Source organism: Saccoglossus kowalevskii, chromosome 2 (assembly GCF_978046115.1).
Source record: "Saccoglossus kowalevskii chromosome 2, keSacKowa6.1, whole genome shotgun sequence".
NCBI classification, from domain to species: domain Eukaryota; kingdom Metazoa; phylum Hemichordata; class Enteropneusta; family Harrimaniidae; genus Saccoglossus; species Saccoglossus kowalevskii.
In genome coordinates, this window is record NC_140642.1 from 11,104,976 (window position 1) to 11,131,922 (window position 26,947).

Below are 26,947 nucleotides of genomic sequence, written 5' to 3' on the forward strand. Positions count from 1 at the left end.
TTGGTGCGTAGCTCAGCCTGGTTAGGTTAATATACGCTCAATGTCACTTTTAACTGTGTTTGGGAAAATAAAATTGTGCACCGAATCACAGTCCCTCAACACCGGGACTGTGATCGAATCATGCATTGGGTCAAATTTAGATTGATGATGATTATATTGCAATATAATGTTTCAAAATTACAATTATTCCGTAACTGTTTGAACATAACATTTTTTCTCTCTTTAAAGTGTTACTACTTCAATAACTTGTGGTTAGAAATTGACAGTCCGACTTGCTACAATATTGACTGGCGGCATGCTTCAGCCCTGTGACCTAGCGCATGTCGTTGTGCACAGGAAGCGCTGTCTCAGGTCACTTTTACTGTCTTGAGTTGAACGAAATTCAAAAACTCTGAAGTCTGCCTCCATACTTAACAAAACAAATTGTCTATTTGTGCGTGCTGCTAATTGTTGAACTGTTGAACTGCGAATCGATCGATGCCCGCCATATTACTTGCAACCAATAGAGGGCGTATACTTCTAAGGTCATACCAACAACCACGGGTCAAACTGAATGAAACAACATTGTAGGCAGTTCCGTGTTGTGAAATCTGTATTTTTTTTTTACAACTTGTCGTTGAAGAAAATAGTGCAATATTTGCTGTTTTAGTGCCCCTCTTATGTTCTCGCGCCGACTCAGCATTCCTTTTCATGACACACGACTACACCCGTTGATCAAATTCGAACTGTACCAACTGCGGTGTGTCTTCGGAATCATGGCAAGCTTGTTCAGAAGCGTCAGTAGTCCTCCAGGTGAAGGCATTCGGGATGGTGATGCAAATATTACTCAAGCAAAGTTTGTTGAAGAAGAGAAAGGTAACCACAGTGTATTCCGCACCATGCGCACTTGCAACAGGAGTAATTGGGTACTGCATGGGAACTACTTAGTATAATTAAGCTATAACATAGATTGAGCTAGGGATCTATGTACCTGTACTATAAAGGTTACATAGACTTGACTATAGGAATCTACTAGATTATATAAGATTCCTAACCCAACTTCTAAAACTCCTGTTGCAAGTGCCCGTGTCTATGTACAGTCATGCAGATAGGTGGGCCGGCTGGTGGGTTTGTGTGGTGGGGTGGGGTGGGGTGGGGTTGTTGTGGGGAGGAGTAGCCCTACATAAATTGCTCTTCTATGGGTGATGTTTACACTGGCAGTGATCAATGTTCGTGAGTGTGTTAATCTTAATATTTTTCGTTCAGTATCATATTTCTGATAATTAAGTCAATTATCTTCATCTTTGATTAAATTGTTGTTACATTTTTAGCATATTCTGTCTTTCACTAGTTTTTGGTTGTGTGTGTACTGGATAGGATAGGATAGGATATTTTATTTGGAACGTACACAAAAACAATGCTTGAGTAAAGTCCAACGTAAGAAACATACAGTATCACAACTAATCTAAAATAATTTTAAAATCTGAAAAACAAAATTAGCTAAAATACTACAAATATATTTGTCTACACTAGAGAAAACATTAATAAACAATTCTCCATTTGGTAATGTTTGATAGTCAGGTGAGTATTTGAACAATGTATAGAGGAATTTTTTTCTGTGTTCTGAAAAACTGTCACAATGAAAAAAGTAATGTTTTTCATCACCCACATCCTTAGAGTCACATTTGTTACATACCCTGTCAATTTTATTTATTTCCCTGTGACGACCTATTTCAATTGGCAAGAAGTGGGCTGAAATACGAAATTTGGTTAATGCTAGTCTGTGTTTTTTGTTTTTTATATCATCCAAGTATTTTTCAAATTTATAATTATTTTTGAATGTTTTATAAGTACTTAGTTTATTATGACCAGTTTTGTTCAACTGACTTTCCACATTTGTTGAGTAAATTTGGTTTAACCTTTCTTTAAACAGATTGCAAAAATTTGTCTGATTAGTATCCGTGTTTGTCATATTTGTAATTTGTAGAAGTTTTTGGACAAATTTATACCAGGGATCGTATTTAAACCCACTACTTTCTTTAAAAGCAGCTTCGATAATTATGTTGTTTGTTTTCTTACATGACAACCTTTGATAAAATTTTATGACAGTAGTACAAACATCAATCACAAGTGGGAAACGACCTAGTTCACCTCTACAAGCAATATTCGATGCCTTCCTATGTACTCCCAAAACTCTCTTACAAAACTTTATATGAAGTTTTTCTGGTAATATTTTGTCAGAGAATAGCTTTGATACAAAAACAGTATTATCAAACTCTGATTTGCTATTGCCAGTTCCACTAAATAGATTAGTCAGAAAACTACCCCAAACTTCTGACCCATAAAGAATAACTGGTTTAATAATAGAATCAAACAGTTTACAGGCTAGACTCACTGAATGACATTCATTTGAATCCCAAAGCATTTTATACATTTTAAATGATGCTTTGTGAGCTTGTGTATATACATTTTCTATTTGCAGACTGTGCATGCTTGCTAATTAATTATAAATTGTGTATACCATTTCTTTCTCTCACAGTCTAACTTATTCAAAAATATCTCTAACTTGTAGTCTGTTCTAAATTTTGCATAATTTCTCAGTTTACTCTTTTCCATTTGCATGAATTTCTCTCTGTAAATTCACATATTTACTTTCCAAAGAGATTATTAAAATGTTATTGATTTGACTTTTTTGTTGTCTACTAAAAGACCTTACTTCAATGAAATTTAAGTTTTCTTGTAAAATTGATTATACATTAAATACTTTTTTTTGTTGTGTTTTTTTTTACCCATACCTTCATTAAGGAAAGGTGACCATCAAACCAATATTATTGCTAAATATGGAAAAAACATTGCAAATTGTTGATTCACACAATTTTGTAATCAGAGTTCAATAACCCTCAAGACACTGATTACCAGTTGTTGTGTAGTGTTAATCGAACAATAAGAATGTATTGTTTCAATATTGTAGAGTAGTGCATCACGTGATATGCAGGTCATTTAGTTTGAAGTACAGTTAAAGGAGGTTGCAGTGAGTTTCAAGGAGTGATTTGTAGTATGCATGTGAAGCAATTGGAACACTTCCACTTCTTTAATTTTAGTGAATATTGTAAAAAGTGTTTTGTTGTCGATTTTGGGTAAACAATGTTTTGTTGTTTTCTAATATAGATATTGTTGACGACATCATCAAATTTCTCATTCTGGTAAATATTCTTGTTATCTTAAAAACAGCTAGACTGGTTGATCAGATTTTCCTTTCACATGTTATGCATACTGCATCTCAAACAGCATACCGGTATAGCTATAATAACAGCCAACAGCTGCTGTTTATTCTAAACTCTTATTATTTTTAAATTATCATGCCCAAGTTCTGACTTATGCATAGATTTTTTTCCCACCTGCAAAAATATTTTTACAGCATTTTCCATATATCTCACATTATATGATGATAATAACATAAATAAGAATTTGGTCTTATATAATACACCATGTAATACTGTAAAATGAATAATTTTCACTGGGTTTAAATTTCACTGATTTAACATTTCAGGCATATTCAGTGGGTTTTAAATTCACAGTTTTATCATTTAGATAATGTGTTCTGTGCTCAATTTTACATATTCACTGGGCTTTAACTAGCGCATTTTCCAGTCAGCGAAATAAGCAAAATTAAAACCCATATAATAAAGGGTCCATCAAGTGCTCTACTACTAAAAAAAAATTATTAAAGAATTTAAAATAACCCTAATCAATGGGGACAATAATATGTGTCAACAACGGGAGCAGTCTATTACATATTATGTATATACAAACTTGCTACACTTACATGTATACCAAATATGGCATCAATATTTATTTCTTTGCATTCCCCATTTTGTGTTTTGTATACCCCAGTTGGTTGGTTTTATCGCCTTTTTAAATCTGGCTAGTACATGTATTTTATTTGGCTTATATACATTACTGCTCTATTATTTAGGAACTGTTATTCAATTCACGTTATATTATTCTATAAAGGACATTGAGATTAATACAGTACATATAATATTGAGGAACATGTTACGTAATATTTTTCTTGCCAAATTTTGCTTAGTTTGTGTTGATGTACTATTATTTTTTTAGAAACTTTTATACAATTCATGTTACCGGTATTTTTTAAGGGGCATTGGATTAAACTACATATAATATTGTGTAACATGTTGGCTAATATATTTTCTTACTAAATTTTTCTTAATTACAATGTATTATGTTGTGCTATGTTTAAGAACCATTATACAATTCATATTGTTTTATTCTAAAAGGGACATTGAAATTAATACATTGCATGTAGTATTATTTGAGAAACAAATATTTAATTATTTCTTTTTATATAATAATGATGACCTCATTGTTTGTTTTTGATCAGAATTGTTCTCATCTAAATTAAAGTCAGTATTTTTTGTGCAGAATGTTTGGATGTTTTTAATATTAGATTACATTGTTTGAGGACTTTTATACTCACTTTTGTCAAGAAACGATTTAGCATTCATCCATCATTTGTCATTTAATCTAAATAAAAACATATCGTAATTATTAAAACCATGTCCATTGAGAATCTAAATTAAATAACAAATGTATGGATGGATGGATACAAACTAAACAATGCAATATCTTTTCTTTAAAAGTGAGTCCTGAAACAATGCAATAAATAATATATCCAAACAGTTTACACAGACAATTTGGACCAAAAATGTCATCTTAATTAAATTATTAATCTCAATGTTCCTTATAGAGTAATATAACATGAATTGTATGACAGTTTCAGAAAAAAATACTAGTACAGCAACATATCTAGGCAAAATTTGACAAGAAAAATACTAGCTAAAGTGTTTCTCAATAATTATTACATATATTGTATTAATCTCAATTTCCTTCATAAAATAATACAACATGAATTGTTCCTAAATAATAGTGTAGTAATTTTGTAATAATGTGCCTGCTTGATCTATTTAATTATTACAGACAGGTTTTTGAAGATGCCAATTGAAGAGAAAAGAAAATTGTATGCATGTCGGAATGACTATGTTACCCTGGATCAAGTACCCACCTGGACGGAATATAAAAACAAACATATATCCAGAATAGAAAGAATAGTCAAGAAAGGTAAGATTACTTGGCTACAAACTTTAAAATATATGACATGAAAAATGTTGCAGATGTTGAATTTTAAATAAAGAAAGATTACATGTCCAAGATGGCCGGTGCGTTTCAAAACTATTAGGATTGAGAAAAGGTGTAAATACAACCTCCTGTGGTACCATACTTTATACTTAATATTACACCAGTTGTGTGGAATTGAATGTGTTAAGAGATCAGTATCACTATAAATAACTTAACTATTTATATCTTTTGCTAGAAAAACCTCTATTTTGTGTGAATGAAACTCTGAATGAGAAAGTGTCCATATGGAGAGGTGACATAACCACTTTAGAGATAGATGCCATTGGTAATGCAGCTAATTCAAGTTTAATGGGAGGTGGTGGAGGTAAGCTCTATATAGGAGGGCACACTTGTGCACTGACTTTTTGGCAACAAGTGAAATAAGTGGGTGTTTTTGTTTGTTTAAGATTGTTTTTAATTTTCTTTTGAGATGGTACAGAAACGGTTGAATGCAATAGACAAAAATATCATTAAAAATGGTGGTAATTAGAAAAATTCAAGAGTTTGAGATGTAGACTCCAATTTATGTAGCCTTAATTTTTCTTTGTTTACCATTATTTTGAATGTAAATTTTGTTAAATTTTTTACTTCTCCATTTTTTCTGGAGCAAAGCATTCAAATGCATATTTAGTTTATCTCTTAAGGTAGCGAGAAGGGAAATTTTCACTTTTTTCTTGATTTTTCAAAAATTGATAAAACGGTTACTTTAGACCTTGATACATCACTCCAGTAGACCACCAAAGGTCTTGAAATGTTCTGACAGTTCACAAATTAATGGTCCCTGGTTTTATTCTTATTATTGCAAAACAAGCATTGTTGGGATGCTTCCAATGCTCTCAATTACTGACCCATACACTACAAATTCATTCAGAAACAATTAATCTGGTCACATGACCAATGCTTAGCATATCCTATTTGATCGCGTATATCGTTTATGATCAGACTGTTTTTGCCCGTATTACTTTTATCTTAGGCATGAATAACATCTTCCCTAATTGCATTCGTGACTTGTCAGGGCTTGGAGCAATTTTGTTATTGTTCTGATTTTCTTTTTCCTGCGTTTTTCCTATCGAGCCGTTTGAGAAAACTGATGAACGAAATGGTCTGAAATTTGTCATACTGTTAGTCCCAGAAGTTTTTTATTGGTTTGACAGCCGTATTAGATTGAGATTAAACCGGAAGTGGCTTTTTGACAACTTTCTGAGGATCAAGACGATCAGATTTTTTTATGGCATACTAGTATAGTACAACTCATGTGTAATAGATATCTGCAATAAATTTTACAGGTCACATGACTCTTTCTGCCACTCACATTGATCTGAAATTTGGTTCATACATGTATGTGAAGCACATTTAATATTGAAATTTTGGATTTGTTCTAAACAGAAAGTAGTTTTTTGACTCCCGTGTGCGAAGCACAAAAAACGAGTCTTCGCAGTTAGTGTGTCTGTCTGTGTGTGTGTCTGTTCCACTGATACCTAAAGAACCATACATTGATTTTTAATGAAACTTGGTGCATAGATGCTCTGGGCTAATGCACAGATTTGATTAGGTTTTGGTAAAAATCCATGCATATTAATTACTTAATTTGCATGATAATTAGCTGATTTTTAGCTGTTCCATGACTGTTCCACTGAAATCGAAAGAACCACTCATTGGATTTTGATGAAACTTGGCACATAGATGCTCCAAACTAATGCGCAGATTTGATTAGTTTTGGGTAAAAATCTGTGCAATATTAATTACCTAATTTGCATAATGATTAATCAATTTTCGGCTTTTCCACTGTTATCTCAAGTACTAATCATCAAATTTCAATAAAACTTGGTACATGTACATAGATGTCATAGGACACTGCACAAACCTGATTGTTTTTGGGGTAATATCAGTACATATTAATTACCTAATTAGCTTAATTAATTAAATTTCAGCTTTTGATATTGCAAGTAGTAATCATCACATTTCAATAAACTTGGTACATAGATGTCATAGGACACTGCACAGACCTGATAGTTTTTAGGGTAATATGAGTACATATTAATTACCTAATTTGCATAATTAATTAATTTCCAGCTTTTGATATTTCAAGTAGTAATCTTCACATTTCAATGACACTTGGTACATAGATGTCATAGGACACTGCACAGATCTGATAGTTTTTAGGGTAATATCAGTACATATTAATTACCTAATTTGCATAATTAATTAATTTTCAGCTTTTGATATTTCAAGTAGTAATCATCACATTTCAATGACACTTGGTACATGTACATAGTTACTTAAGGACTGTGGGTAAATATTTGTGCATATTAATTATCTTATTAGCATAATTAGTTAATTTTCAGCTTTTTGCCTGATATTTCAAGTACTAATCATCATATTTCAATGAGACTTGCTACAGATCTCCTACGACTATGCAGAGACCTGATTAGTTTTAATTGGATATTAATTACCTAATTTGCATAATGTTCCACTGATATATAAAGAATTTTTAAAGAGAACTATGCAGAGACCCAATTAGTTTTTGGTAAATATTTATGCTTATTAATCACCTAATTAACATAATTAATTAACACTGATATCTCAATTACTGATCATCACATTTGAATAAAATTTGGTACATAAATGCTCTGGGACAATAGACAACCCTGATTAATTTTGGGTTAAAATTTGTTCATATTAATTCCCTAATTAGCATAATAATTCATAATTTTTTTGTTCTGTTCTGTTCATATCAGTTACCTGATTTACATAATTAGTTTTCAGCTTTGCCATCAATATCTCATGTACAAGTAATTTTGAATTAATTTTTAATGTGTCTTCAATACTCACAAGAGTTCTTTCTAAGCTTTCTTTGATTTATTAATGCCACAGTTACATGATTATTGTTAAAGTTGTGGCGTGTATCTCTACTGGGTATATTTAACTCTTTCAGACAGCGCAAAAAGAGTTCAGATCAGTCTCATGGTTTTGCTGCCATCTTAAATTTTTCTGCAAAAATGGCAAATATTTTGTGCATTTGTTTCTCATGAGTGCTGGTTTAACCAATCAGTTTGATACTCGGCATGTGGCATGGCTAAATGAAAAAATATTTATGAGTTATCTGGTTAAGTCCCCATTTTTGACAAAGTTAACAAAAGCTTGGCCATTTGTTTCTCATAAATGCTTCAACCTATCAACTTGATAATTTGTATATAACATGTATGGCCATAGCTTCTGATGAAGAGAATAACATACTTTTGATCACTAAATTAAATGTAGTTTGGCCGCCATCTTGGATTTCTCCACAAAATTACCACAGTTCAGGGCATTTGCTTCAACTGAACAATTTGAAATGCTGCATATGGTATGCACTTTATACAAGAGAAATGAAACAAATTTGATCAGTCACATGGTTACCAAAAATGTATAGTGTTTGTTTAAATGTAATATCTTTTATAATAACAGTACGAAATGATGGATTATTCACTGCACTGCAGTGCATTACAGACAACAACTTGTCACTAGTCTTCAAATACATACCATCTATATACTAGTACATGCTATCAGGTCTTACAATAACCTGCTACTGCTTGCACCCTGCTGATCATGATGCCGCTTCCTGCTTTAATTTTATTTATATTTTGAATAATTGTATATTTATTTTTTTAATTGCAGTTGATGGATGTATTCACAGATCTGCAGGACCTACTTTAAAAAAAGAGTGTGCAACTTTTAATGGATGCAAAACTGGAGATGCAAAAATAACATCAGGTAGCAAATAATTGCGCGTCGGTCGATACTCCTGCTAGATTGTTTTCATGCATACTTTGAGGTATTCTTGTAATAACCTTATTATTATACATCTTTTCCTTCAAGGATACATCATGGAAATGCTGAAATCCAAAAAGTTTAGAACAGAATTAAACCCTGATGGCGGCCATGTTTGTTTTTATTATTAGAGGACGCTCACACGCGTAATCATGCCATATTTGGAATTCGCATTCCCTTATACAGTAGGATGAAAATACCCCGTAAAATATCGCAAAATCGCGGCATGCTGTAACTTATGACATTACAGTGACAGATGTATAATAATAGTCATTACTCTTTATTTCTTTCTAATGAAAACTTTCTCATTAGTGTTTTGTTTCAATTACCAGAATTCCACTCTGACAACCACATTAGGACCACAGTTATTCTCCCCCTTCACTCTGACAACCACAATAATGAATCACAGTTATTCTCTTCTTCCACTCAGACAACCATATTAATCAACCACAGTTGTTAATTTTTAATTATGTTCACTTATTTGTTTTATTCTATATTTACAGGATATAAGTTGCCCGCTAAATGTAAGTATAACCCACATTTTCTGTTTTCCCCTGTATTACAGACAATGTAAGACGTATATGATGGGGAGACTATCTTTTCTCTTCACTTTAGCTGTTGTCATCACTGTCATTGTTATTGTTATTGTCATCACCATTATAGTCTATTTATTTATTTTCATCGTTTTTTCCATTCATTTTTGCTATCCTTGAAGACTTAGCAGGGGATGTGCTAATTTTTCCGAAGAAATTTTAGTTACATGTATACATCTATAAATTTGTGTTAGTTTACTTTCTACCACAATGGCACACTATAAAACCATGAACACACTGGTATTCAAAGACTAGTCACACTGTTAATGCTAAGAAAGGACACATGAGACTGCATTGCAATTTGAAGTTGGGGAATTGAGTGTCACGCTAGGCATTGTCATGTGTCACCTTATAGTAACCCTCAAAGCTGTTGAGTGTCATTGTGTGTTTGTGACACAGTGGCTCTGCATCGGGCATTGTAGCGGACAGGCGATCAAAATATATTTGACTCATGTCATGTTAAGGGCAATGTCGTACCCGACCCGCGCCAGCATTCTCTGTGCGGCAATTCCCCCAAATTAAATGAAAAGGTGCTGGTATTTGAAAAATTTATATAACGTGGCAAGGCATCGCATGTTGTAGAAATTGTCAAGACTGCAAGAGATAACAAAGCATGGTTAAAAGCAAGAATTACAATTCGGTAAAAGCTGCAAGTGAATAATGATTTAAGTGAATGATCTGGATGCAATATAGATTATGAGTGACTGGTAAATGTGAACAATTGACTACTACAAAGTGAAAGTGAAATCCAAGCAGGATCTTTTCAGCAAAAGCTTATGCAGGTTCAAACATTGGAATGAATGTTTTGATAGCATTGTTCAAAACCATTGCGAGTGCCAAGGTTGGTTGGTTTAGTTTTGAAGTTCATTGTGGTTGGTAAGGAATTCTGCATGAAACGTGGTGGCTGGTAGAGCTGGTAAAATTCACTACAGTAAAGGTCTTGATGAGCCAGTCGGGAAGGGGGACGGTCGATTCGTCCCAAATCACATTCGTCCCAAGTCGATTCGTCCCACAAGTCGATTCGTCTCAAGTCGATTCGTCCCACAAGTTAATTCGTCCCAAAGTCGATTCGCCCCACAAGTCGATCGATTCGTCAGATTTAAGGTTAGCCCACTACTAACTCACCAAATAAACACAAAAATCCAAACAACGAACTGTTCACGTACACGTCATGCACTGGCATGCATAATTGTTCGTTATGCCATTTTGTTTTTGCCGATGTTATAAACAAATACACCGCACACGCAACGTGGAGTTATTAGTTAGTAAATACAAATACACCGTACATGCAACGTACAAGTTATTAGTTAATAAATACAAACACACCTTACATGCAACGTAGAGTTATTAGTTAATAAATACAAATACATCGTACATGCAATGTAGAGTTATTAGTTAATAAATACAAATACATCGTACATGCAACGTACAAGTTATTAGTTAATAAATACAAATACACCGCACATGCAACGTAGAGTTATTAGTTAATAAATACAAATACACCGTACACGCAACGTACAAGTTATTAGTTAATAAATACAAATACACCGCACACGCAACGTAGAGTTATTAGTTAATAAATACAAATACACCGCACACGCAACGTAGAGTTATTAGTTAATAAATACAAATACATCGTACATGCAACGTACAAGTTAATAAATACAAATACACCGCAGACGCAACATAGAGTTATTAGTTAATAAATACAAATACACCGCACACGCAACGTAGAGTTATTAGTTAATAAATACAAATGCATCGTACATGCAACGTACAAGTTATTAGTTAATAAAATACACCTTACATGCAACGTAGAGTTATTAGTTAATAAATACAAATACATCGTACATGCAACGTACAAGTTATTAGTTAATAAATACAAATACACCGCAGACGCAACGTAGAGTTATTAGTTAATAAATACAAATACACCGTACACGCAACGTGGAGTTATTAGTTAGCGTGTCAGTAACAGTTGGCATAGAAATTGACCCTGCTCAAGATCGTAACGCTGACCGAAAATTAAAAAAAATGGACGAATGTGAATTGGGACGAATGTGAAATGGGACGAATGTGAATTGGGACGAATCGACTTGTGGGACGAATGTGAATTGGGACGAATCGACGAATGTGTTGGGACGAATATGAATTGGGATGAATTGACTGTGAATCGTCGGGAAAGCTGGCCACTGCGTTTGTTGTGGCAGCTCCAGAGCGAAAACTGTGTATAAGGAGGGTTCTGATCGGGTCTGTGATAATTTGGCTTGTGGGATATGAGCCATCGATAAATGGGAACGCTGGTGCATGCTGAGAGAATGTGGTACTTGCCTCAGTGTATTTACTGCATGCTCTCACTGCACAAATTGAGGAGCCAGATGTCAGTTTGTGGCCACGTCAAAATGGGTCGTTCTTGGCTACCTTTATGTTGAGAATGATTGTACTACCAAGGTTGACGTTGGATCGGAGTAGAATGCGTTCGCAAGGCAAACTTGCTTACTCGTAGAAACCAAAAAAAATGTTATGGTGAATGCAGCTCATAACATCAATATATCTGTAGTGCCAATATTGACTAAACAGCATATCATAACTAGTTTAATTGAATGGTTATGGGTATTTGTGTAGCTGTAGGGTCGCAATTTGTTTCTTGATGTCCTGGCGCAGGAGATGATCTTCTGTGTGCTGTCATAGGATGGCACTGAGATATACATTGTTTGTTTCATACGCCAGTGACAGCGATGCTAGGTGCGTGACAAAGAGGATGGCAGAGCAGCGTGTGAATGGTAGCAGAGCAAGACCGTAGGTGTGACAGTAGACTGTCAACAGTCCTCGCCTAATGTACTTGTGTTTCCTAGACATTCAAACGCCATAGACGTTTGATTGGAAATGCAAAACATTTCACGGATCGGGTAAGAAATCTTACCAGTGAATTGCAGCACTGGACAGTCGGACATGCCTAACAGCACTCCATATTTCCTGTCTCGGTGTTCGCAATTTATTCACGCCTATTACGTTTATACACAATATTTCTTAGTAATAACAAATTAATATTAGGTACGATTGACTGTCGACAGTCTAATGTGACAGATATTGTAATATCACGTCTGCCTTGACTGATATGTGTGAAGTGTTGTGGTAGCAATGCTGTTAGTGATGTAGAAGGATGGTTGATTTTCCAACGCTTTCGTTGCACCACCATGTAATGTCCAGCCTGAAATCGTCTGACAGGTTTATGATTTAAGTGAGTTGTGGATAGGTCAATCATGTGTCCGAGCAAGATGTGATCAGCGGGAACACATTTGTATGCAAAACTCAGGGTGCCAGTGAGGCTGCTGTCACTTGGTACATGACTGTCTGTTGAGCCACTTTTGTAGCATTGTGGTGAGATCTGCCATTTTTTCGCTTGGCAGTCATATGACCATGGAGTTGCTGTCAAGTTCAATGCTTAGAAATGTCAGTGTTGTAGCTAGGCTCTTGATTTACTCTTTTGAAATGGGTACAACCAGGTGGGTGCATTTGTTGAGCATGATGTCCTGGATGTGCTGGCACTTGTTGATGTTAGGTGGGCCCACTGTGAAGAAATTGTGAAATTAATGTAGTAGGTGGCAATTCAGTTAGTGTTGAACGTAGACCAAAAGGCAATACTCTATCAAAGAAGTAGAAGCCCTGCTACTTTTAACAGAGGAGTCTTATTTTCTAATGGAGCACACAAAAAATGAATGCCTTTTGTAAACAGGGACCATGCTTTATGTAGATTGCTACTGTTGTTGAAACTATTTACACTATTGCTAGTTGGGTGTGACAAGTCATTGATAAGACGTATCCCCTATTCTTTTTTATGTGGACCTTATTTTGTGAATGGTGGTGCTCGAAGGTGCTGATGGCATTTACTAACTTGACTTTATTCATAATTGCTTCGGTTATAACTGATGGATTGGAGCCTGCACTTTTTGCCTTGTGAGTGTAAAGTTGGTGATGGTGATGATAGGACTTGCCTTAGGTGCTGCAGATATGTTGATGACTGTGTGGGCATATTGTTGTGCATAATTCCCAATTGAGTGCTGGTCTTCTAGTGATGGACATCCTTGTCTACTGTCAATAAATGGGTCAGGTATGCTCCAATTGCAGACATTGGGGTAGCGGGATACGTCTTCACGAAAAGCCATACTTCGGGTTTATAGATGTCAGATTTTTCGCCATTGAATCTGATAATTGATGAGGCGGACTGCTTTTTGCAGAAAATAGAAGGCAAGATTCAAATGATCCAAATTCTGACACCCATCTGCCTAGCGTATTAACGGATTTTGCTCTGAAAGGCAACTGTAGCAACAGACAGGTTGTCTGGGTCTAATCTGAAACGTGTAAAAATCGATGGGGCGAAGTTTGGGTGTTGGTTGTCAGATGCAGGTTGGAAAGTGGAAGTGAATGGCAGTGAATGGTTGAGTAATGGTAGTGAGGTTGTTTATCGTTGTCACTATATATTGTGGTTTGCCCTGTCATCTGTATCTCTAATACACCAATTTGGTACAAAGTTTAGATTACCTCTTCAGTTAATTGCTTTGAGCTTATCATATGAGTGATTGTCTGTCGACTTCTTCTTGAAAACTACCAGCCTGAATGCTTTGATACTTGATGTATATGTACCTTGGGTAGGCCTCTCTTAAATTTGTTCATTTCATGATGATATCTTCAAATCTCTAATTTTGGTGAATATTTTTGTCATTTTTGGTAAAAAGTGATATTTTCGACTTCTTGTTTAAAAAGCAAGTCTGATTGCTTTGAAATTACATATAGGTACTACATGTGGACCTCTCTCAGATTTGTTCATTTTGTGATGATATCATTCATCCTCTAATTTTGGTGAATATTTTTGTCATTTTTGGTAAAAAGTGATATTTTCAACTTCTTCTTAAAAACTGCAAGTTTGATTGCTTTGATATTACATATATAGGTACTACATGTGGACCTCTCTCAGATGTGTTCATTTCCTGATTATATCTTCAATTATCTAACTTTAATAAATTAATTTTGTGATTTTTGGTAAAGAGTGATATTTTCAAATTCTTGTCGAAAACATCAAGTCCGATTGCTTTGATACTATACATATTGTTCCTTTTCTAATGATATCTTCAGTTCTTTAATTGAAATGTGCATTGCTAACAGAGAAGCTATCTCAGCCGACAGGCTGCTTGTTGATGAAATTACCAATGAAGATCATTTTAAGCATGTGAATATGTAATCACTAATCTCAGCATTGATTATTTTATGTAGATGTTATACATACTGTTGGTCCTATGGGTGAGGACGAAAATAAACTGGAAAGTTGTTATAAAACAAGTTTAAACATTTTGAAAAAACACTCATTAAGAACTCTTGCAATGCCTTGTGTATCTACAGGAATTTATGGTAGGTGTAAATTACCTATTTATATACTCGGTATGATCTAGAGCAATACATACATGTTCATAGTGTATACTTTGCAGATAAAATTTATATATAACCACACTATAATGATCTGGTGTATTATGATGTATTATCAACATGCATAGAAGGCTATGCAATTATTTGTCATTCTGAGACATGCCTCGACCGATCACATTCAAACTTCATACACACATCATATATCTTTGTCGTAAATGGTTGGATTTTGTTCTAACTTGATACATACATTGGACAATATGGGACCTTGATGCACATCATTTTGTTTTTCAGATCAGATTCATTTCTGCCATTACAAAACCAGATCTTTGGTACATTATTTTGTTTTTGAGTTCACATTTCAAATGGTGGCCATTTTGTTTGAATGAATGCTGTTTTAGGACCACATCTCTGACATGTCTTGATCATGTTCTAACTTTATATATATCATACATATTAATTTGTTCAATAATCCGATTCTAGATGGCCAAATGGTGGTCATTTTAATGTTAAAAATGCATCAATATTAAATTTCAGTTAATCATAGACAGCTATTGTCCATCTTGGTACATACATCGAACATATATATGTTTTTACTTGATTGTATTTCATACAGCCAAATGCAAGCAGTGTTTTATACCCATGCCTCGGACATACATGTACATTGACTAATCACAATCACACTTACATTATACAATGTATTATTGAAAATCAGAACTACGTCATGTCATTTGTTCTGATTCAAAATGACTGCTTCATTTAAATTGTATTTACTATCCATCCAATAGTGACTCATGATATGACTTGTATAATATACTGATTTTTTTAAATATTTCAGGTTATCCAAATGATAAAGCAGGGTCAGTAGTTTTAGCCACTGTTAGGAATTGGTTAGATGTCCATGGTGATTCGGTAAGAATTAATACTTTATATCATTTAGCCATAACCAGCAACAGTATGTGTAGATTTTACCCCACTATAGAAATGTTATTTATCGTTGTATGAATATTGGTATAGCTATCGCCATAGAACTGGAAAATAGACAGATAGTCAGACAGGGATATTATTACATGGAGTATTACATGAATATTGGTATAGGTATCGCCATAGAACTGGAAAATAGACAGATAGTCAGGCAGGAATATTATTACATGGAGTATTACATGAATATTGGTATAGGTATCGCCATAGAACTGGAAAATAGACAGATAGTCAGACAGGGATATTATTACATGGAGTATTACATGAATATTGGTATAGGTATCGCCATAGAACTGGAAAATAGACAGATAGTCAGGCAGGGATATTATTACATGGAGTATTACATGAATATTGGTATAGCTTTTCAAACAAGATTTAAAAATTGAAAATTACCTAATTAATATGCAGAACCATGGTCTTAGAAGGTTAATTGCAAAATTCAGGACAAGCAACCATGACCTTAAAATTGAGAAAGGCAGACATAATAATGTGCCGCTGGATAAAAGAACATGTGATATGTGCAGCCAAAATATAGTTGAGGATGAGCAACATTTTGTAATGAAATGTCCAGCTTACAGTCACCATAGGGACAAATTATTCCTGACTGCACAAAATAAAATTCCAAATTTTGATAAAGAAAATAGTCAGAATAAATTCATTTTGATTATGGCAAACCATACTCTAGCACCAGCCTTAGCTGTCTTCTTAAAAAACAGCTATGGAACAAAACAGCAACAACTATCAGTGTATTAGGCCACATTTTGTGTTCATTCTATATTCTGTATTCACCATTGGCTGCAAATTGTATTTTTTTGTTTTTGACTTGTTTTTTTTTTTTTTTTTAGAAAAGTTTTTATTTTTTGTTTTCTTTTTTAGATTGTAGTTTTTTTTTTAATTTCTTTCTGTAAGACCCTTTTTATCCTTTCCTAAGGATTTTATGCGTCTAATAAAAAAATATAGTAAATATAGTATCGCCATAGAACTGGAAAATAGACAGATAATCAGGCAGGGATATTATTACATGGAGTATTACATGAATATTGGTATAGGTATCACCATAGAACTGGAAAATAGACAGATAGTCAGGCAGGGATATTATTACATGGAGTATTACATGAATATTGGTATAGGTATCACCATAGAACCGGAAAATAGACAGATAGTCAGACAGGGATATTATTACATGGAGTATTACATGAATATTGGTATAGGTATCACCATAGAACTGGAAAATAGACAGATAGTCAGGCAGGGATATTATTACATGGAGTATTACATGAATATTGGTATAGGTATCACCATAGAACTGGAAAATAGACAGATAGTCAGGCAGGGATATTATTACATGGAGTATTACATGAATATTGGTATAGGTATCACCATAGAACTGGAAAATAGACAGATAGTCAGGCAGGGATATTATTACATGGAGTATTACATGAATATTGGTATGGGTATCACCATAGAACTGGAAAATAGACAGATAGTCAGGCAGGGATATTATTACATGGAGTATTACATGAATATTGGTATAGGTATCACCATAGAACTGGAAAATAGACAGATAGTCAGGCAGGGATATTATTACATGGAGTATTACATGAATATTGGTATAGGTATCACCATAGAACTGGAAAATAGACAGATAGTCAGGCAGGGATATTATTACATGGAGTATTACATGAATATTGGTATAGGTATCACCATAGAACTGGAAAATAGACAGATAGTCAGGCAGGGATATTATTACATGGAGTATTACATGAATATTGGTATAGGTATCGCCATAGAACTGGAAAATAGACAGATAGTCAGGCAGGGATGTTATTACATGGAGTAATATTAATATGGCTTCTGGGTTTCTTATAAAAAATATTCATTGATGCTGGTCACCGCTGTGTCTACCCACTCCACGTCTAAGAACGTGGTCCAAAATAACTGTGTGATAAGTTGGTTGCTGGCCTTGTCTGTGTCTCAACACTACTTGCCTAGGAATGTGATCACTGCAATAAAGTCTTTGCAGCAATGTCCTTCTGTTTCTTACATGTACATATAATATCTCTGTTGTTTAGGCTTTGGCGTATTTGACTTCTAGTTTGCATAAATAAAAATCCAGCTTTGCTACAATGTAGCATTAGCGTGATTTCCATTTGAGTACACTTCAGTGTCGCTACAGCATAATTCATTCTGAACGATGTTTGATAGATTGTTCTGCTAGTATCTTAATTGTATAATTATATTTCAAGCAAGATAGAGTAAAGCTTCAAATGAGTTGCGTGAGCTAGGCATAGTGAGCAGAAAAAATAGACAGAAAACATAAAGTTTGCAAAAAATCTACCTCTGTCAGGTAAATTGTATCAGTGTCAAGATTGCAGCTGTTAGATATTATTTGAGTTTTATTACATATCTACAAGTATGAGTGAGTATACGTCTGTAAAAAGCATAACTTTTATGTGAAAATAAGACACAAACCCGAGGAAAATATTATCGCGCATAAATTGTTTAAATACATGTATAAATATGTTTTCAACGACAGAAAAATGCATGATATGTGGTCAGTATTTACAGTTCACCTTCATTACTGGTAATTACAAAACTATTAGTCCCAGTTCGAACGCAGTCAATCTTGGGAGCGTGTGTGTGGGCGTGCGTGCGTGTGTCCGGACCTGTATTTTAGAAATGCCTGGACCAATCACAATCAAATTTCACACATACATAATACATGATATTATACATATGCACGTCAATTTATTTCACGATCTGATTCAAGATGGCCGAATGGCGGCCATTTTTGTGCTAAAAATCATCAAGCATTTTTCGGCTGTTTACAGATGGATTTTGTTCAAAATTGGTGTATATGTTAGACATTACAGGACCTTGATGCACATAATTTTGTTTTTCAGATAAAATTAAAAATCGCCGACTGGCCATAATGAATGTGGTTCTCGTGCCATATCTCTGACTTGCTTTGACTGATTATGTTCAAATTTTAAATATTCATTATAGATCATGTCATAGATATACAGATATATTGGTTTGACGATTCTATTATAAAAGGCCGAATTGTGGCCATTTTTGTGCTAAAAAATCATCAAATCAAGTGTTTCCCGGCTGTTTACAGATGGATTTTGTTCAAACCTTGTATATACGTTGGACATTATAGGACCTTGATGCACATCATTTTGTTTTTCAGATACATGTAAGATTTAAAATGGCTGGCTGGCAGCCATTTTGTTTCAATGAATGTGGTTGTAGTGCCATATCTCTGACTTGCTTAGACTGATTATGTTCAAATTTTAAATATTCATTATAAATCATGTCATAGATATACAGATTTATTGGTTTGACGATCCTATTCAAAATGGCCGAATGGTTGCCATTTTTGTGCTAAAAAATCATCAAATATCAGGCATTTCTGGCATTTATGGATAGATTTTGTTCAAACTTGGTACATACATTAGACATTATGGATTCCTGATGCACGTCATTTTATTTTTCAGATCGAATTTAAAATGACTGACTGGTGGCCATTTTGTATTAATTAATGCAGCTCTGATATGCTTTGACTGATTATGTTCAAAGTTTATATATTCATTATACATGTATTCAAAATGGCTGATTTTGTTTTAATTAATGCTGTTCCAGAGCAATATCTTTCAATACTCATTTGATGATCAGATACAAATGTCATTTTAATGTTAAACAGTCATCATAATCATATTCCTGACATGTTTATGTTCCTGCTATATTACTATAAGCAAAACTATATATCTTAAATTCGATAACTAACGGGGACTGGGCCATGCATGGCGTTTGTAGTTCTTTACCTTATTTTCAACAACTTGATTTACATCAAATACAGCATAAATGATTTATTGAATACCATTGAATACCACTGGATTACAGTGCCATATATACATATTATATCACTCAAAGTTTCCCACGCCAACAAAAAAATTGTTTTGTTTTTTTTGGAAAACCCAAACATTTTAAAGTTTTGTGAAATTTGTGATTGGCGAGAATGATTGTTAATGTTTTCCTTCATTCCTGGAATATTTATTATTACATTTTACTTGTGAATTAAAAAATAGATAGTTCAAGACTACCAAACAGAAATTTCACTATGATTGTTACAGTGACAATGAGTCCGAAAACTGATACTTGCGGATTGTCCTAACATGCCTGGACCGATTTGTTTCACAATCAAATTCAAGAGGGGCAAATGGTGGTCATTTTTGTGCTGCAAAATCATCAAAATCAAGCATATCTGGCTCTCCTGAACCAGATCTCGGTCGTTTTTGGATGACTGAATACAATATGACTGAATTTCAATCGTTTTAATGTTAAAAAATCATCATACTCAAGCATCAGCTTCTGGATCCATATCTCTAACATGTTTACGTTCCAATTATATTACTTGTAAACAGAATTACATATCTTAAGTTTGACGGGGACTGTGCCATGCATGGTTTGCCTTTTTAGCAATGAACTGATCTAGTAATTATTTGGATTTTTAGTCATGAATTGTGAGTGTCATGCTTCCCATGAATAAAGTAGTCGATTTCATGCTGTGAGGTTTGATGAATTTGTTGCTGTCATTTATGATACAAGATTATTCATGAAATAATTTACCCATATGAGAAATGATGCAAAGCTTATTGGAAGCTGACACTGAAGCTATGCGAAAGTGAAGGTGATGCCATATTGTAGTGAATTTAGCTGCCTTTTGTGAAGGTGTAGCGAAAAGAAGCCAAAGCCTATGTGACAGCCATACTCTACATAATATATTGTACAGCTATGCTCAAGACCGTAGTACAGATGCAGACTTGTCTTTAATTTATCCAAACTATGAGGTCTCCTCCTTTTGAATTTATAGGATAGCTATTTTCCTTATGTTATTATTTCTGAATGAACTTTTAACAACAAACATTATTCAAAACAGAATTCAGGTGATGTTTAAATCAATCAAGCTAGGGGCATTTTTGTGTATTCTTACGTCAGCCATCATTCATTGTTGGAATATCTAGATTACACACACTCATTTCTCTAATCTGGTCTATGCGGTTTCTAGTCAACATCGTGCTTGAGCAAACCCAACATTTGGTTTACCTGGGTATGGAAACTACCATGTGCAACATTGTCTTCTGTCTCACAGAGAAAGATGTAAAGATCAGGATTTCTGCCATACATTTGTCATCTTAGATCTTATCTACACTTTTATAGTGGGTCTTATATGCCCAATACCACTTTCCGGCCCAGTCGTGTACAATGCTACAATCCTACATGGTGAACTTTCTGGAGAGATTTGTCAGGGGGACACACAAGTGCTGGGAAGCCCTTAGTGGTAGTGGTAGTGGAGTAGTGGACCATCCTGGTCACTTGATTTTCATCATGTACATGATCGTTTCACCCAACAGTATCAATAATAACATCATTCAGACAAGGGGTGAGGTGGACACTTGATTGAATACATACATAGCGTTTCTGAGGCTCCCAAGATTGACAGATATATCAACTGAATAGAACTGCAGTTCAGCCTTCACTAGCAACTTTTCCCCATCTATCCATAGCAGAAAGGTATTGCCTCGTGGCGACAACACTATGACCAACTGTACTGTGTAAAAGCGGTCACCACTTCTCGGCTTGTTGGCAGGAGACACTCACCAGGTTTATGTATGACAAGATTTTGCTCAAGTGCCAACACATTATCAGAATTAATAACATCATTGCAAACTCTTTCTCTTAGATATAGAGCAGGTCCGGATAGTGCCGAGATATACCACACAAGGATCTGTATGGTGCTATTCAAACCACTCATTGATATGGCACACCACTGAACACTAACATGTGTGTAATGCAGAGCTCCTGTCAAATAGGATTAGCACGGAAAACACTGTTGACTCATTTCAAATTTAATATTAGCAATATTTACTGTCAGCCAGCTAATCATTGGCACTGATTTACTAGTACAATTCTGGCAAAATATCACCAATTGCATTTAACGTTTAGTAAATTTCTAATAAAAATAGAATAGATCTCAAAGAACAAAATTATATTAATTTCCAGTATTCTTGTTTAATAGACTAGTTTTATTGTAATATCATTGACATCTATCTAGGTAGATGATCACACATAATGTTATACATTTATGCTTTGCTCGTTACAATAATATATATCTATTTCTGCCTTGCCTTCTTGTATACTCTTGTATGTTTATTACAGGTTGATAGAATAATATTCTGTCTGTTTCTACAAGAGGATGTTCGCATATACGAGTCACTGCTGCCATTGCATTTCCCAAGTAATGATGATTCATGGTTTATGACAGAAGAACATGATCACTTACCAGGTTAGGTTTAACTAATATGATTTTTTCATTTACAAAATGGGCTTAAATTTAGATGAGCTAGTTATGTTGATAAGTGTGCTGTGAATGTATACATACCATGGGATATATATTTTTACTGTAAATTAAGGTTAGTACTCTGTGTCCGACTGACATAGTACCAATGATAGTCTAGCTTGATCAGCAAAGGTACACAGTGTGCGTATTGACTTAACAACAAGGTATAGGAAACATTGCAGCCAGGCCATATCGCTCATTTGAATATTATATTTGAATTTCTAAATGCGGACTGCTTCATTTCACTGTGAGACATGTCACAAATTGCATGCTTGCTAATACCCTATGTTTATTACTGAATTAACTTAGATGTCAACGCATATTGTTTTTCGAAATTTGGTGATGAAAAAGTTAGTCATCTGATCCTGTATTTTAATATAGAATTTTTTATAATATGATCGGTTAATGCATTAACAAATATGCTAGTAGGATGTTCATGTGTATGTTGGCGATTGCGTCTAGATTTCAATTCAGTGTATGTTTCCATATGCTTTCTTCTTTGCTAGGGAAATGATTCCTAGAAATAGATAACTTTTTATTGCTTTGTCTGTATATGTATAAACAGTTTAATAGCCTCTCGCCCTCACATTGAAACAATTCTATAATAGTTGCATGACAACGTTTTTCAAAGCCAATTTCCCAATGCAATTACATGCTGGTGATGAACAATGATTTTTTTCAATGTCATCACAAGCTTGTTTTGCCTGCTGTTATGTTTAACTGCCACGTTCAGCATAAACTCTGCTGAGATCATTCCCTGAATTCAGTGCATATCGAATTCAGTGCATTCCCTGCTGCTCATGTTGAACTGCTTTGTTCAGCATGATATCAGGGGGGATCTGATCTGCATATCAAATTCATTGAATATTCACATGCGTTTGTTTCATGATCCAATTCAAAATGACTGAATAGATGTCCTTTAGAATATAGAATATTTGCCTTTGAAAGTTGTGAATCCTAGTGATGGTGCTTGTCCTGGCCTCTTTTCCAAAGTATGCTTAATAGTAATTCATTTGTTTCTTCTACATTATTCAATAGCCACGAAACCTTGATAGTCTGATTCTGTTTCTGAGCTTGAGAAGTGAATGTCTGCCATTATCTCTGCAAGCAAACATGAAGGAAACAGCTTAGGATAGTAACTTTTATGGTATCCAAATTCAATGCCAGTACAGCAATCTTCAAGCCACCAAAACTGAAAGTTGCATTCATTACCTCTTTTTCACAAATCTATTGTGAATCAGACTGCGATCACATATCCCAATTAAAATATCCGTTGGTTTTCAGCCTTATCTTGCACAGCCAGCAAGTTTTTGTTAGACTGGTTTTTGGTTTAGACAGAGCTAAATTTAGACAAAATCTTGCATTTACATGTACAGAGTTAAGTCTAGTCAAGCTTTACATAGGGCGAGTTAAAGAGAAATTTGGTCTTTTTATAGGGACTAAAGAGGACAAATCTCCAAAGACCAAAATACCCAAGAGAAATGAAGATGAAAGCAATATGGTTACTGAAGAAGGAGCTCTTAGTGGTGGTAGTAAAGACAAACAAGAAGGAACACTACTAGATGAAAGTTCATTAGATGTAAAACATGAGGATGTCTCGCTGTTGGCAGGTGGTGATTTGAAGACCGATAAGACAGATATACAGAAAGAAGGTACTGCTACAAAAGTGATAGTTGAAATGGAAAATAAAGCAAAAGTTTCTGAGCAAAATACAGAGACTGAAGATGCTCATTTATCCCCTAGTAAAACTAACTGATAATAATGTGTTTTGAAAATAACAATGAGGTGTAAGGATGCAACCATGATAATGTCATTTTTATTGTATTACCTATAGAAACGGATTATTGATATCTATCGGTGCTACTCTTCCAATTGCTGTTTTCTATTGTTATTGGATACTTATTGTCTACATGTCATCTGTTTCATTTGACTTCTTGTGACCAGTTGCTTTAATTGATATCTGTTTGAACAATGTAAACTCCTGATCTGCTCAAGTGTCAAACATTAATTATACAAATACCAATACTATAACAAATTAAGTGTGTGAATTTTTTCTTTATCACCTTCGTTCTTGTGAATCTAAACTAGTTTTTTGCTGATTCTCAAATGATCACAGTTTATTAGTCTGTGTTAAGACGCAGTCCGAAAACGGGGACTTATGGATTGACTTTTGTGCATCCGTGTGTCTTAGACATGCCTGGACCAATCACATTCAAACTTAACATATACATCACACATAATATTATCTGGCGGCCATTTTGTTTTCATGAATGGAGTTCGCGTGTCATATCACTGCCATGCTGCCATGTTCAAATTTTATATATCGTTATACATCATGTTATAGATATATATATGTATTCAAAATGGCCGACTGGTGGCCATTTTGTTTTAATTAATGCTGTTTCAGAGCAATATTTATCAACATGGACAAGTACGATTAGATACAAGATGACTGAATTTCAATCATTTTAATGTTAAAAAATCATCATAATCAAGCATTAGCTTCAGGATCGATATCTCTGACATAAACAAAACTATATATCTTAAATTTGATAACTTACAGGGATTGTGCCATACATGGCTTGTTTTTCCGTAATATACTATTTCAGATATGGTTTTACTTTTCTGGGAATGTTCAGTTTTTCTGCTTTCTACTGTGTAAAAGCTCACTTATTTTGTAAACAAATACAGCGCCATTATTGTTGGTATTCATGCGAAAGATATTTGCCCATATATCGTTTCAGATTACACTGAGATTCCTGTTCATGATGGTGTATATAGTTTAATATTTTATATTCATATAAGGAAAGAAGATATCTTGTGTAGTATGGCGACTGATGAGGTCAAACCCCCATAGTGATTCAGCTACCTGCATACTAAAAACAATTTAGACTTTAAAAAAAGAGCTTTGTAAATTTTATTTTAGGAATCAGTGTGTCAAATAAAACAACTGAGTCACAAATCATCGCTAGTTTTTTTTTTTCAAATACCACATTCGTGGCTACGAAAAATATCGTCTCTGAGATGAATAATTCTTTGTCTAGGCAAATAGCAGCGATACTGGCAGAATCAAAGGCAATATACAATTGATTTAATTGAACAACACAATCTGGAAGATTACGTTGCCGAGATGCGTACATAAATGATAAGGTGAAATACGCAATTCCAATCCTACCAATTTAGAGGGTTTTCACACAGTTCGGATGTATTCGTGAACTAAATCAAAAAAGAACTGGGCAGTGAATATGACGACTTGAATAACAGATCTCGCCGAAGTAACTTAGTATTTAAAGGTGTATATTAGGAGAAAAGTTCCTAATCGTGGAAAAAGTCCGAAACCATCGTGAAAAACATAATTGAAGACAAATTAGGAATAAAGAGTGCACCGTGTTGTCAACGGCCCGTATTTTAATGGCGGGAAACTCATCGTCGTTATGAATACAAACGGGCAATGAAATTATCCTAAAAAACGCATCACGGCTACAAGGATAAAATATTTAAATTGACGAGAACTATTCAAAAGAGATCAGATTTAAAAGAAAAAAATGTTCGAATTCAGAAAGGCGCTAAAGAATGATGAGCCTAACCTAAGAACATAAATTACGACAGACTCTCTGTGAAGAACTGTGGTGGAAAACAAACACTTTGCGAATACGACGACACTGAACATAAAGTGATCATATGCCAACCAAAGTAGCAGTGCGGCCAACGCCCTTCTGAAAATAACAGGGTTAAACAGTGAAACTCCTTGTTGGAACGTAAGAGCATTGCTAGGCGAATGGGACAATACAATATTAATTGCATATTTACAGCAATTCCAGGCACTAATTTGACGCTGTAGTAGTGCTAGATGTTGATAACTTACTACAATAGGTTACACACATTGTTTTCAAATTTACATAAGTTGTAACTAGAAATATAAACATCGGCTGCAAATCAGATGAATGATTGACAGATATTGTCCACAATATTTTCTATTTTTGCTACAAAGTCAGGTACACCTTAACTTTGAGGCGCGTCCGTCTTTCATTCACTTTTGGTCGGTCATCGTGTCGATTGCGTGTCTACAAATCTGCATTTGTCCAAGTTGTTTAAGCACCACGATGGAGAAGCAAGGAGTCAAAAAAACAGTTGAAGTGAGAACAAGAGTTGTCGTTTTGTATTTTCTTGGACTGTCATTTGCTGAGATTGGAGATCGAAATGGTGTTTCAAAGCAGACAGCTTATAATATCGTCAAATGGTTTGTTACCGAGAGTATCCTGCCAGGAAATTCAGGCTGACAACGTTATAGACTATGTTGAATATTATAAAACATTGCGACCGCGCATTTACGGACGGGAAATTCGACAAAAACTACTTGTGTACGGCGGCAACCCTCCCCGGACGTGTGATCGTGTGTTGCCAGTGATAAGCTTTTTAAAGCGATTATTTGGTGGCGCATCAACCTTTTGGTTCTCATCGTCGAGAACTAATAATTGAATAACACCCATTCTACTTACTTATTTATTCAATTTCATTATTGATATACTGGATGAAGTCTTCATAGGACATTTGTTGCTGGCAGCTT

General features: G+C 34.5%; 1 protein-coding gene across 3 annotated transcripts; it reads left to right on the forward strand.

Annotated features, from left to right (window-relative positions):
• Window positions 1–492: 492 nt before the first annotated feature.
• On the forward strand, window positions 493–25,342 carry LOC102801714 (uncharacterized). Of its 3 annotated transcripts, XM_085491252.1 has the most exons (10): window positions 493–855; window positions 4,978–5,118; window positions 5,372–5,500; window positions 8,833–8,928; window positions 9,489–9,509; window positions 14,850–14,984; window positions 15,835–15,908; window positions 22,200–22,326; window positions 23,817–24,032; window positions 25,125–25,342. In XM_085491252.1, exons 1-10 carry the CDS (start codon window positions 660–662, stop codon window positions 25,235–25,237), a joined length of 1,248 nt encoding a protein of 415 aa, XP_085347378.1. In that variant the 5' UTR covers window positions 493–659; the 3' UTR covers window positions 25,238–25,342. The 3 variants fall into 3 exon arrangements, with proteins under 3 accessions (XP_085347378.1, XP_085347382.1, XP_085347389.1); XM_085491256.1 differs by lacking the exon at window positions 5,372–5,500 and having other exon boundaries at window positions 494–855; XM_085491263.1 differs by lacking the exons at window positions 23,817–24,032; window positions 25,125–25,342 and adding an exon at window positions 23,419–23,786 and having other exon boundaries at window positions 494–855.
• Window positions 25,343–26,947: the final 1,605 nt, after the last annotated feature.

Coding starts and splice junctions, on each gene's coding strand:
- LOC102801714 (XM_085491252.1), top strand. CDS start 660: ATGTTCTCGCGCCGACTCAGCATTCCTTTTCATGACACACGACTACAC. Junction 9,510..14,849: donor ATATAAGTTGCCCGCTAAAT/GTAAGTATAACC, acceptor TATTTTATGTAG/ATGTTATACATACTGTTGGT. Junction 15,909..22,199: donor TAGATGTCCATGGTGATTCG/GTAAGAATTAAT, acceptor TGTTTATTACAG/GTTGATAGAATAATATTCTG.